The sequence below is a fragment of the Leuresthes tenuis genome, unplaced genomic scaffold, assembly GCF_036924035.1.
Source record: "Leuresthes tenuis unplaced genomic scaffold, fLeuTen1.0.hap1 SCAF_10, whole genome shotgun sequence".
In the NCBI taxonomy this organism is placed as follows: Eukaryota; Metazoa; Chordata; class Actinopteri; order Atheriniformes; family Atherinopsidae; genus Leuresthes; species Leuresthes tenuis.
Window position 1 is genome coordinate 14,239,692 of NW_027325364.1, and position 12,118 is coordinate 14,251,809.

A 12,118-nucleotide genomic window follows, 5' to 3' on the forward strand; every position below is an offset into this window, starting at 1 on the left:
TGCACAGTGAAAAGGTTGGACACTTGTTAAACCAGTAGGACACTCTGCCCTGTAAATGTCTGCAAAAGTTTGGCAAGTAGATGATGAGGCAATTTAGGAGACATAAACAAACAAGCGCTCATTGCAGTATCCACACTTCATGTTCCACTTTAACCACACAACAAGCAGCAGTCGATTAGTAGGTCAAAACTAATGCTTAGCGCACAAACTTCCACATAAGAAAAGTTTTTTAAAGTCTAATGAAGACCTTGAAGTTTCCAAAGATACAAAATATGACAGACAGAATGTTGGTGAAATGTAAAGCCTGGTACATCCTAACATGACAAGCATGGTTCAAGTGCAAGACTGCTGAACAGCTTTCAAAGGAGAAAAAGATGACTTTCAAAGGAAGCTTTTTTTTTTTCCTGAGTATTTCTGTTTGTGCAAACATCATACACATTTAATGAAGAGTTGCAGCCACTGGAAGCTCTCTGCAGTAAGGGATTAGATAGGATTCAGTGACCTTAAAGCTTCTAAAGGGGATATTAGAGGGGAAAGTGTAAGTGAAAGGATTACCTTTCAGACAATCCCCCGTTTATTATATACAGAGATATAAAGTATAGAGGAGATTATGAGGAACATTTGTCAGCCAACCAGGAGAAACTGATACTGCACCAATCCTTTTACCAGGTTACTGGGTCATAGCATAACGCATCTTCAAAGTCTTTATATATAGGCCAAGAGACTGACTATGTAAAGAAACACTAAAGATGATCTATAACAAACTAAATCCGTACTGTCATTAGCATATCATTCAAAGATAGAATTCATTAGGTGTGAATGTGGATTTGTATCTCATATGCTTTTGAAAGGAGCAGCACCTCCTTCTCTGTGTTGCTGCAGTAAACTCAAGGACAGCTCCTGGAAGTACAGACAACTTTACCATCCCATTCAGTCTGAGCCAAATAGAGGGAAGCAACCCCCCCCCCAAAAAAATCTAAATAATTATATAATACAGTGTTTTTACTGTTGCAATATTAATACAGACAGAAAATAATGAGTGGTAGACTGATTTTAAAGCTTTATAAAGCTGATATTTCTAAAAATATCAGCATTGATTAATACAGGTTATACAGTGTGGGAATAAACCTCTAAATAATGAATAAAATACTGCGTGATTGTAAAGTAAGCACCTTGATTCATTAAATATTTAATTTGCTGAATTTACAAGGAAATTTGTTTAAAAGGTTTTTTCACAGAATCAGCTGTACTGATACACTAGAAATCTGACATTGTGCTAATTTTGGCTGAATATTAGAGTGGGTTCTGTGCTAAACAGTGATTTGGGATTTGTTCTGCATTAATTTTATTGAACCCAAAGTGTAGACAGAGAGCTGGAACCACTACCACAATTAACAGGATGGCGCTACTGCTGTAAAATTGTGTCAAACACAAGCAAAAACAGACCCTGGCCTAGATCTATCAGAGCAGCAGCTATATTACAGTGACTGACATTTTGACCTTTACACTGCGCACAGTAACAAACAGAGCTTGTCTCATTTTAACCTCCTTATTGCAGGCATTGCAATAAACAGGAAGAGGTGCTTGTTACTCTTAATTACAAAAACATTAACAATAGAAAACGACAGATGGAGTGTGCTCCTGGATATATTGTAAATTAATTCAAAACCTGTCATATAATGACAGCCATAATCACCAGTGACCATACTGTGCAATATGTGGAGTCTTAATTTGAATCTAATATTACACTAATCTGCTGCTTATCCAAGAAAATCCTGACTATTAACATCCCCCCACTTATGTGAAGTAACTCAGCACCTGGGCGGGTGTCCTGTAACTGATCTGATTTCAGGGGATTTTCACAGAAATCTTAATCTGGTGTTACAGTAGTTGAAGATTCAGGCCACAGAGCCACTTAGATTTCCAGAAAACCACAATTCATTTAGCCATCAAGAAGACCGTATGGCTGGACGGGGAGGGGTTTTTCGCTGTGCAAAAATAAACTCATTGATTAACCAATAAAAAGCTCAGGGAGACAGAAGAACTTGCCGACTCCTTAGGAAACTGAAGCAGTACAAGTAGCAGCTGAGAGCAAATCTCAGCTGGAGCCAGTAGAGCCGCTCTGTTGTTTTCTGGGGCCGGGTAAAAATGGACCATCTCTGCATCGGCTTCAGACGTCTCTGTTTCCAAACTTGACAACAAAAGCTCTGCTGCGTTTTTTTTACCTGATACTGACCTGTGTGAAAATGCCACAGTGATAATGAGATTCACGTGTAGTGTTAATAAGGTTTATCCTTTTCTCATCTCCATCCACAGTGTGATGAAATGTCATTGTGGGAGGAGCTGGTGGACTCATGAACAAATATGCCCGAGGTCAGTTGAAGCATTGCAGACAATAGTAGCAAAAAACATCCGGACTCATTTGTAGCTTTTGTCTGGGCTTGCTTGAGATAGCGTATCTGTATCACACAGATTTATATTTATCACCAGTATACTATATATATCTATATATCTTACATAGATTTTTATGACATAGATGCTGTGTAAATATTGCTGGAGCGCGACTTCTCACCATCTGTCTGAAATGTTTTGTTTTAGCTCCTGTCTCTTTAAAACCATTTCACATTGAAGTTTTGATTGTTCAAAAACTTCAGGCAGGCAGGGAATCATTCTTTGTTGGAGGCATGCCAGACACAAGGAAACGCATTGAAGCAGGGGGAAAAAAGTATAATACATCCTCTTTAAATTCAGTGATTACTCTCTTTCAGGACAACAGCAAGTTGCTAACGTTGCTGTTTACTGTCGGACAGACTATGTAGGGTAATGTTATCAGCCTTTTTATACTTAAAACATTTGCCTGCTGCAGTAAAAAAAAACAAAAAAAAAAACAACTGATGGCAGCAGACAAAATCAAAAAAGCAAAGTTAGAAGCTATAAATAAAAAAATAAATCTGTAACAGATGCTGAAAGGATCCAAAGAGTCTCCGAGAACTGCAAAGTCTGGAAAAAAATCCTCTGCTGAGGTCATGAATGCGATGATTGCAGTGTGCTTGTTTGTCTGCCTGTCTTTTAGCAAGATTGTGTGCAAATTACAGTGTGAACACAGAGGAGAGGTTTTACTTTGTGAGACAGCTGGATTCTCTGGAGATTTCAGAGATCGTGATCACAAGAGAATTCATCTTGCTGAATTTTTGTCGAAGGCAAACAACCTGTAACTGACAGCCAACAGCAGGCTTTAGGTATGTTGAGACTCAACAACGGCATCTCCAAGAGGTTGGCTTACATGTTGTTGTGCCATCAGTTATATCACAACTGGAGCATTTCTCTAAAACTGAAAGAAGAGCAAAAGGGAAACTGAAAGATTGTCATGATGTGCAGGTTTATGTTATCAAATGGTTCTAATTGTAGTGGCTTAAGAATTCGATCGGCTGAGGTTTGGTTGGTGATTGATGAGATAGACAAAGGTTTAATTAAATCACCTGCTTTCCACAGATGACTTAAAAGATGCTTCTTTGTAATAAACCATAAAAACATGATAGTTTCAGAGAGGATGTTGTCCCTGGCAGGGCACGAGCTCTCCGACTGACTCTCGCTGGATATTCCTGATACATTAACAAAGTAATTTGATCGATTGCTTGTATCAATGTTTTCCTCCTCAACCAAATAACCACATTCATGTATGTTATTAGCAGGAGTCATTATAAATGTATCCAAGCTGAAAATTGTGCAAAACTGTGAGTGAATATGAGTGGGAATGATTTGTAAATTCTTACACTGGTGATGACGGTCCTCCCATTTTCTGACAAATGCCTCTCCACGTACCCCGAAGCCAGGAGATCACTATGAATAGAGAAAAAAAATTAGAAAATGTGGGATTTCCATTCAAGTGTCATTCAGTTATTTGAGCACACTCACATTTTATAGAATGATTGCATTCTTTCTTGGTAGCACAGAGCTTCAGAGCATCAGCCCCTCTAATTATGACCAGCATACAGACACAAGGCTATTTCCAGCACACAAACGCACGTAAACAGAATTATATAAATCCAGCTTTCGAGCAAATGTCGTTTGTGTGTGCGTCTATCAGAGAAACGAGGGAGAAGTGAAGGTCAGTAAGTGGTGAAGGAAACAGGAAAAGGCTAGATGCGAGAGAGGCAGAAAATAAATTGAGAGCGTAAGAGAGAAAGAGTGGCATAAATAAGTGGAAATCGGCCTGTGTGTGCTTTCTCAGCAGAGCTGGACCCAAGAATCCCGGTGGAGATCCACACTGCAGGCCCAGTCTGAGACAGAGATGTATGAGCTTTAGCGCACACAGTCAAACACACACATACACAAACAAAGTATTGCAGCACACAAATGGGTATTTGTTTAATCTTGAGCCTCTTTCAAGATAAAATAAAGTACATTTTTTTTTGGCCTCCAGTTTCATAAATAAGTGACCTGAACACAGAGATACACACAGATTCACATACATCAACACTAAAGGTGCAGTGTTTCTTTGTAAATAGATACATTCAGTTTTTTATTTGCTGAATAGGGAGTCTTTATTAAACTGCTAACTCACTGGCAGAACCGCTGCGTTTTTCGGTCTAAGAACGAAAGCTGACATTAAAAGGTGCAACCGTCCACCTCCAACGATTAACCAAAGAGTCATCAATCTAGTCGAACTTCCTGTCAAAAACCAGACACCAGTGAGACACGAGGTTTGTTGATTTAGAGACAGGGATGGATGGAAAACAGGAGGAAATCGGAGCATCAGAATGTGCCTCTGAGCTCATTTCATTTTACTGAAGGTTTAAATCTTCCAAACAGCTAAGGAATAAATAAGATTAGAATAAATAATGTTACTCTTGGGTACTTGACATACTTTCAGCTTCATCACTGCCTAGTCCTTTTTCGTAGATATATGAGCAGTTACAATCTGCATTTTCTCAGTGCTAAATTTGGCTAATTGTAATCATTACTGTCATGTTTCACTCTACACTGTCACATACGCAGTAATCAGTCTCAGGAACAGCCTGAGTTGCCCTGATCAGTTTGTACATAGGAAAAGTGGAGGGTGGATTAGACACACAGAAACAATTAGCCCCTGAAACAACTTGATCGAACACATACAGGACTGACAGGATAATCGAAAACTCCAGAGCCACTTCCTACCTTCTCCCGAGCTACCAGCAACTATAGCAGCAGGTTTAATCATTAAGGTCCGGCAGGATATTGTGTTTTCTGAGCTACATGAGATGTCACACAGGAAATAAAGAGGCCAAACTATAGGTTGAACAGATTAACAGGAGCGGTCATGACATGTTCTCATGAAATCAAACAGAGTGAAAGAAGAGAAGAAATAAATATAAACAAATGAAGGAATAGATGTTATGCTTTTGTGTCACGTCATTTACACGACTCTTCTATAATTAACTAACACCACTGAAATCTCAGGGCTGATTCTTCATCCAAACATTAAAAGAACTTCTTTCAGCGGAATACATAAATGTAAACAAATGTCAACCTTTTACCATGATTTAGGACTAACGGCCTTAACTTCTTCACAGACTGAATGAACACGAAAAATCAGCAAAGTGATGATACAGTTGTGCTCCAGATAACTGTGGCTATTCAGCTCAATATGTTGCAAGAAGCACTCATAAGGTCACGGGCTTTGAACTTGATTGCCATGTAAGCAAGGTCTATTTATATCTCTGTTAAATCTGGGCTAAATGCAAATGTTTTATCGATGAGACTTTCCCTTTCTAACCAAATGTAGCCCAATTTAGCCTCGATATCTATGGACCGTTCAGATGCCTTTTCTCAGTAGGGTAGTGCTGCATAAAGACTCCAAAAAATGACAAGTTATTTGCGACAACAAATAGGAAATGATCCCCCAGAGTAACAGGAGTTGTTGTAACGTTTCAGTGTTTGTGCAGATTAAACAGATGACGTGCAGCGTGTTAATCAGCGACTTTTAGAGTAGCTAACAGGGGGATTCTGTTACAAGTGGACAAAATCAGAGAAGCTGCTCAGTTTTTTTTGTTTTTTTTTAACTGTCTTTACGCTCTGCTGAGCGAACTTCATATTCAACTTCAGTGATAATTTCATCTTTACATAACTATCTATTATTTTTCAACCAGAGAGCAAATAAGGGCTTTTAAAATAATGTGTCTGAATTCTGTCCACTACCAGCAAGTAAAATTTTAGTACTTGTGCTTATAGACCAGTGTCTATAACTCCTCATCATTTTGTCAATGACTGGCTATTTTCTAATATCCACACTTACAAAAATAGCGACTTTTTGGACACAAACCAATTTTAATAATGACCTGAGTGTCAAACAACTTTATTTTTGTGGGCATCCACAGAGAAAAAGTTTTCCCAACATTATATATTGGAATGAAAACCCCAACATTGGTGCACACTCACCCACAGGGGGGTGAGGCTGCTCTCTACACAGACTAATGGGCAGTTTGTTGGAGCAATAAAAAAATAAGGGAGTGATGGGAGGAGATGGAGAGAGGAAAGAAGAAACGTCACACTATCAATGAGAGAAAAACAGCGCTTACAACAGAGGAATAAGATAGAAAATTGATAGAAAAACAAGTTGTGAGTTCATAGCGTGAACAGATATTGCATCATGCTCTGCCGTTAGCGCTGTCGCCTTAGAAAAAAATTGAATAAAATAACGCTACGTTTAAAGAAAAACCAAAACAGGCAAACTTCATTGTACACACTTCCCACCCTCCGACCTCACATCACACCTCAGACTAACCTCCACAGCACAAATTAAACCCATCACAGTCTTAAAAAATTCACACGCTCCTGTGACGAAGATGTTGGGTGCACGCGTGAGTCATTGGGTCACAGGCGTGTGCTGTTAGCCTTTGTTCTGCTGGGATGTGTGTTTAAGATTCAGAGCTTGTGATCTTTATCCGGACTCACGCTGAGCCAAGATGAGGGGAGCAAGAGAGCAGCGTACTGAGGCGGCAAGGCAGACACATGAGGCCTCTAATGGAGGGCACTGATAACAGATTTCAGCTTTAATTGTTGTGGGATTTAAATAATTTATTTGACAGACAAAGACGCAACCCAGCCTCATCCCCAACCCCCACACTCACACACCATTGTACCTCCCACTCTTTCATGTCGACATGACTACACACATGTATTTATGAATAAGAGAAGGTGGCATCTTTGTAGCTTCACTTTGATATGAAAACAACAAAAAAAAAGTGACAAGTAAACGTATGCATTCACTGTTGGCATGTGGGAAATCTCTCTGCGGGCATCATCAAAAGGAAGAGGTTTGTAAAATTACATAAGAACATAAAAAATAGACTTACATTGTGAGAATGGTCTATTTCAAGTCAGACATATTGTATTTGTGTGGCATCAGGTACTGAAGGGCGTCTACGTTGTCCACGTGTGTGGCAGCAACAAGCAGGACCAACAGCTTTTGCTAATTCTCTGTCTCATTCATTCTCTGCTACAGTCTCCCTCGGCTCATTGAATAGTGCACTTATCTGCCACTGTACTGGAAAATAGTTTGCTTGTTGCCACAGCAGCATCTGTCTGAGAGTGGCATTCACCTGTCAGTCAGGCCATGAGGAGATTTTGAAGGTAGATTCACAGACTGTCCACTCTCAGCTTACATTGAACCATAGGAAAGCTAGAACGTTTACAGTATTCAGATCACTTAGTTCTCTTTTTATATGTCAGCCAACCCCCCACCTCACACACACAACCCAAACCAGTGGACAGTGCAGTGATGTGGCTCCAGGTGGGTAAAAATGCTGCTTGAAAACACCTTATTTGAGTTTAAATGCGTCTAAAAACTGACTCTGTTTGCCTGTCAGTCCAATCAAACTTTCCTTTAAAATGATTTTGTTGCGAGCTGCTCTGGGCAAAGGAATCCAGTGTGGCAGCCCAGTTTGATCTCCTGAGGGGAATCAAGCACACACACACACGTATTAAATTTCCATTTGGTCTAAAATTCCTCTCACGATCCGTGTCGCCAAGCACAGCTGTGATGAAAAAGAGCACAAAAAAGGCTACCCTGGCAGGACTAATGTTTATGCGTGTGTGCGAGTCTATTGGCAGGAACCCGGCTTTTCGCTGCTTTCCCACAGTTTTTTCAAAAGACTCCTCTTAATAAACTCAACATCCCAAAACACACAAACATGAGCAGACACTCACTAAAATTTAACTTAACCAGTTTCCATCCCACGTTCGTACACATCCGCACTCAGGCACCGCAGTTATTAAGAGGACTTCTGCTACCTCCATATATGGATTTGCCATTTAACCTGGTAATAAAAGGGCACTACCACACAAAGGACTGAGCATGTGCTGTGTCAGGCGTCCATAATGAGGATGGGGGAGTGCTGAGTGTGAAAAGAGGGGAGAGAGCACACAAGAGCACCGGATAAGGCATGAGGGTTATGCGGTAAGATGGAAAAGTGGATATGAGAAATACAAACGTGAAAAGCAGGGAGGAGGGGGGTGAGGTTTCTCTTTGGGGAAAGCTGCAGCTGCTTTCACCTGCCCACCAACCCCCATCTCTTCCCCAACCTCCCTCCCACTGAGCCCTCATTAAAAGTCTCCAGGCTATAATTCATTCACTGTCCAATCACTTGAGACATGCAATTCCACCAGCAAACACACTGGGATTCCTGCTCTCGTTGCAGATACAGATACTGTAGCTCACAATCAAGACAAAATCCAAAATGAAGAAATCAAACCCAAACTTGCAGTCCCTTTCTAAGCTATCTTAGACTCTTTGTGGAGTTTTAGTTCAGAGCAAAAAAAAAAAGCTAAAAAGAACAAGCTAAAGAGAGATAACTCCAGATTTGTGCAGATTTGTTATGGGCACTGAGGAGAACATGTTGGTCTACCAGTGACAAATGTGGACGGGTAGTGAATTCCAAGATAAGATAAGAGACAAAGAGAGACAAAGAGACAGGATCCAGGAGAACTGTGGACTTGGGACCAAGATATCCTACCCTGATGGCTCTCATGTCTTTACATGCATCCTTATACATGTTGCTTGTTGGTAACTTTGGTCCTCATAATAATTTTTTGGGATTGTAAAGTCTGTTAAACAGTTAATCTCCCGACAGTAAAATCCACATGAAATTATTTTTGATTCAGCATGACAAAAGAGAAGCAGTAAGCTATGAGACACAAGAGTCTTTAGAGGGGCATTAGCGTGTTTTCATGCTGAGAGAACAAGTCTTCCTCGTGTTTCTGTCTTCAGCAAGTGTCAGCTTCAAGATCTTTTTGTCTTCACTAATCCTCCACACCAAGTGAGACGGCTCGAGACGGGAGAGACAGAAAGGGGGGCAAATAAAGAAATATAAGGAGATAAGGAAGGAGATGACAGCAGTGTAAAGATATACCCTTCATGTCTTTCACACAAACCCTCCCCTTAAAAGGACTTGTTCACGTAATAAGTTAGCTAAAGGCACTGTTAGGATATTACTCTATCCATCACCATCCAACCTAAAATATCTCATTCATCTCAACCTCACTGGGTGAGGTTTTCTGGATATATTTTTTAAAATATTCCTGAGAGAATTCATCTCAATGATTTAACTAAACCTAGATTTCCACCAGCAGAACAGAAACATTGATATTTTTCACTTTGTCTATTGAAGTGTGATATAATAATTCTTTTTTTTTTTTTATGAATTTGATGTGGAAGCCCCATACTAACCTCGCTGCTCCTTTTAGTCATTCTACCTCAACCCAGCTCCCCTCCATACATATGAAACACACTGTAAACAAACTCTCACTGCCTTATACACAAGAGCAGACTCATATATACAGTCCTTGGTGTGACAATGAGCTTCTTAGCAAACACGATCTGTAATATACTATTTGTGAGTGCTACACTGGCTTACAGACACATGTAATTCCCACTGCAACAGCGAAAGTTATGAGCGTAAGTGTGTGTGTCTGGGTGTGGGTGTGATCTGATAACGCAAGTACCTTCTTTTATCATGCACACTCCATTTCTCTTCGTATCTTCTACACTTACTCAACCCACCTTCAAAGATTCAAGGGTGTGTGAAGGACTTCCTCACATTTTTCTCTGTGTCCTATTCTTTCTCTCTTCCCCTAACTGTGTCTTTCTCTCGCTCTTCCTTTCTTCCCCTCCTTTCCTCTCACACACTTCCTTTCTCTCTGTTTCCTCATTAAGTTTGCAGTAAATCAGAGCACACCTCTTTGCAATAAAGGACAGACATGGGAACGGAGGAGGAGATGAAAGTGGAAAAGGAGGAGAGGATAGGAGCTGGGCTGTATCAATGTCAGGATGTAGGGAGTGAGACATGGTTGCATGATAAATGATCCTGGAATGGAACATGAGAGAGCATTAAATCATGTAAATGTGGAGATATAAGGTGCATCCACATGTACAGGCAAGCAACAAACACATTATACAGGCACAGATGCACAGTTTCGGCACACACACTGATAACAACGTCAGCATCTTTCATGGTCCACGTCTGCTCACATCTTAGAGATCAAACGGCAGTTTGACAAAGTCCACTTGAAGTCATGATGAAGATGACATCAGCCAAGAGGCATTTTGATCCATATATTTGTTCAACAAAGGAACAACAGATAACTGTTGGGTAAAAGCGCCAGCAGTCAAATTCCACAAAAACAATCCTGGATGACATTTAGAGCACTGCCAAACCAAAAAAGGGCAAGAATTTCTTCCAGATGAATCATCAACACAAAAAGTTGCTAAAGTGATATCAAATATATTCTTTGTTTTAAGAAAAAGAAACAAAAAAAAAAGCTTATGAACATAATTTAATTCAAACCGATAATCATTTAGACCCTCTATCCATTTTCATCTCATCACGAAACTAAGGTGTAATGTTTTGTTAATAATAAAATTAATTAACTTTTACTTTGAAATACATTTGCTTCCAGCCTCTAAGGCTCATGAGTATCAGAGTATCTAGTTATAGACCACAGCCAGTCAGTGAAATTGACCTTTAAAGTGAAGTTATCCAGGAAACTCCAGGCAATAAGTTATCAAATATATGAGTAAATGTGATCACAGTTTGACCAAATGGATTTGAAAGTCGGGGGGGACGAGACGCATCTCATATACTCTTCTTTTCCAGGAAGTTGAACCTGCAAAAAGAGATGCGTCAACATTGAGCTTTGTGGTTCGTAAATCAAGTCCAATGCAGAGCTTTTTCACCACCAACAGTTTTATGGGGCAGTTTTTTATGGGAGGATCCCAGTTTGTTTCTAAAATGAGAGTTTTCCTAATTAATTTTGTTGAAACTATTCAGTATACCACAGGATTTTCCTTTATGAATAATTTGCAGCTTTGCATCCCGAAAAATGATCTAAAATGAAAACGTTGCTGATGTTGAGGCTTCCTTCACGTTCTGACAACGTTGAAATGTGCCGTTGTCATAATCGTTATTTTTTTGGCAAATTAGCTAACACGGTGATGGGTATTAAATATAAAAGACAAATAATTTACGTCAATTTCTATATTTCACAGACAAAAAGGACAAAACCAGCCAGACTTGCATCTCCAACCATGCCAGCCTTGCTCAAACTGTTTGAACATATTTTCTTACAAGAAATAGAAAAAAATCCCAATTTGTTTGAAAACTTGTCTTGGATTTGTCTTGTCAAAGCATAAAAGCAAAGGGATATTTATCCCTAATTACCAATACTCACATAGACACAAAAACTAAATACAAAGATTTATTAAATTGTCTTTATGTACAATTTGTGTTGCATCTACATTTATGGTGGCAGCTGCCTGGTGTAATGAAATTGAAGATGCCACAGATTTAAGGCAAAACGTTGCTGCTTTCTGCTCCTTTAAAGTCGACCCAAAACTTCTCACCAGATTTAACATCCCAAACGTGACCGGGTGACATAACAACAAAGGCACAAACAAGCCATTTGCCTTTGTTTGTTTGTCGTGTTCTATTAATTTTCCTCCTCTCTCTCAAGTATTGATCCTTCCTCTCTCCAACTGAGCCTCATGTCTTCCGATCCATTCTTGTTATCTCTAATTAAGACAACACTTAGGTGCCTCCGCTGCACCTGAGACCCAACGAGACGGCACACGCAATGACTCGAC

At 39.8% G+C, this 12,118-nt stretch overlaps 1 protein-coding gene across 2 annotated transcripts in view; it reads right to left on the reverse strand.

Moving 5' to 3' along the window:
* The window catches only part of adam22 (ADAM metallopeptidase domain 22), a 63,385-nt gene that overhangs the window by 40,608 nt on the left and 10,659 nt on the right, over positions 1-12,118 (reverse strand). For both annotated transcript variants that reach the window (XM_072394290.1, XM_072394291.1), the window contains exon 4: positions 3,774-3,840. In XM_072394290.1, the coding sequence (XP_072250391.1) occupies positions 3,774-3,840 (67 nt within the window). The remainder of the gene's footprint in view (positions 1-3,773; positions 3,841-12,118) is intronic.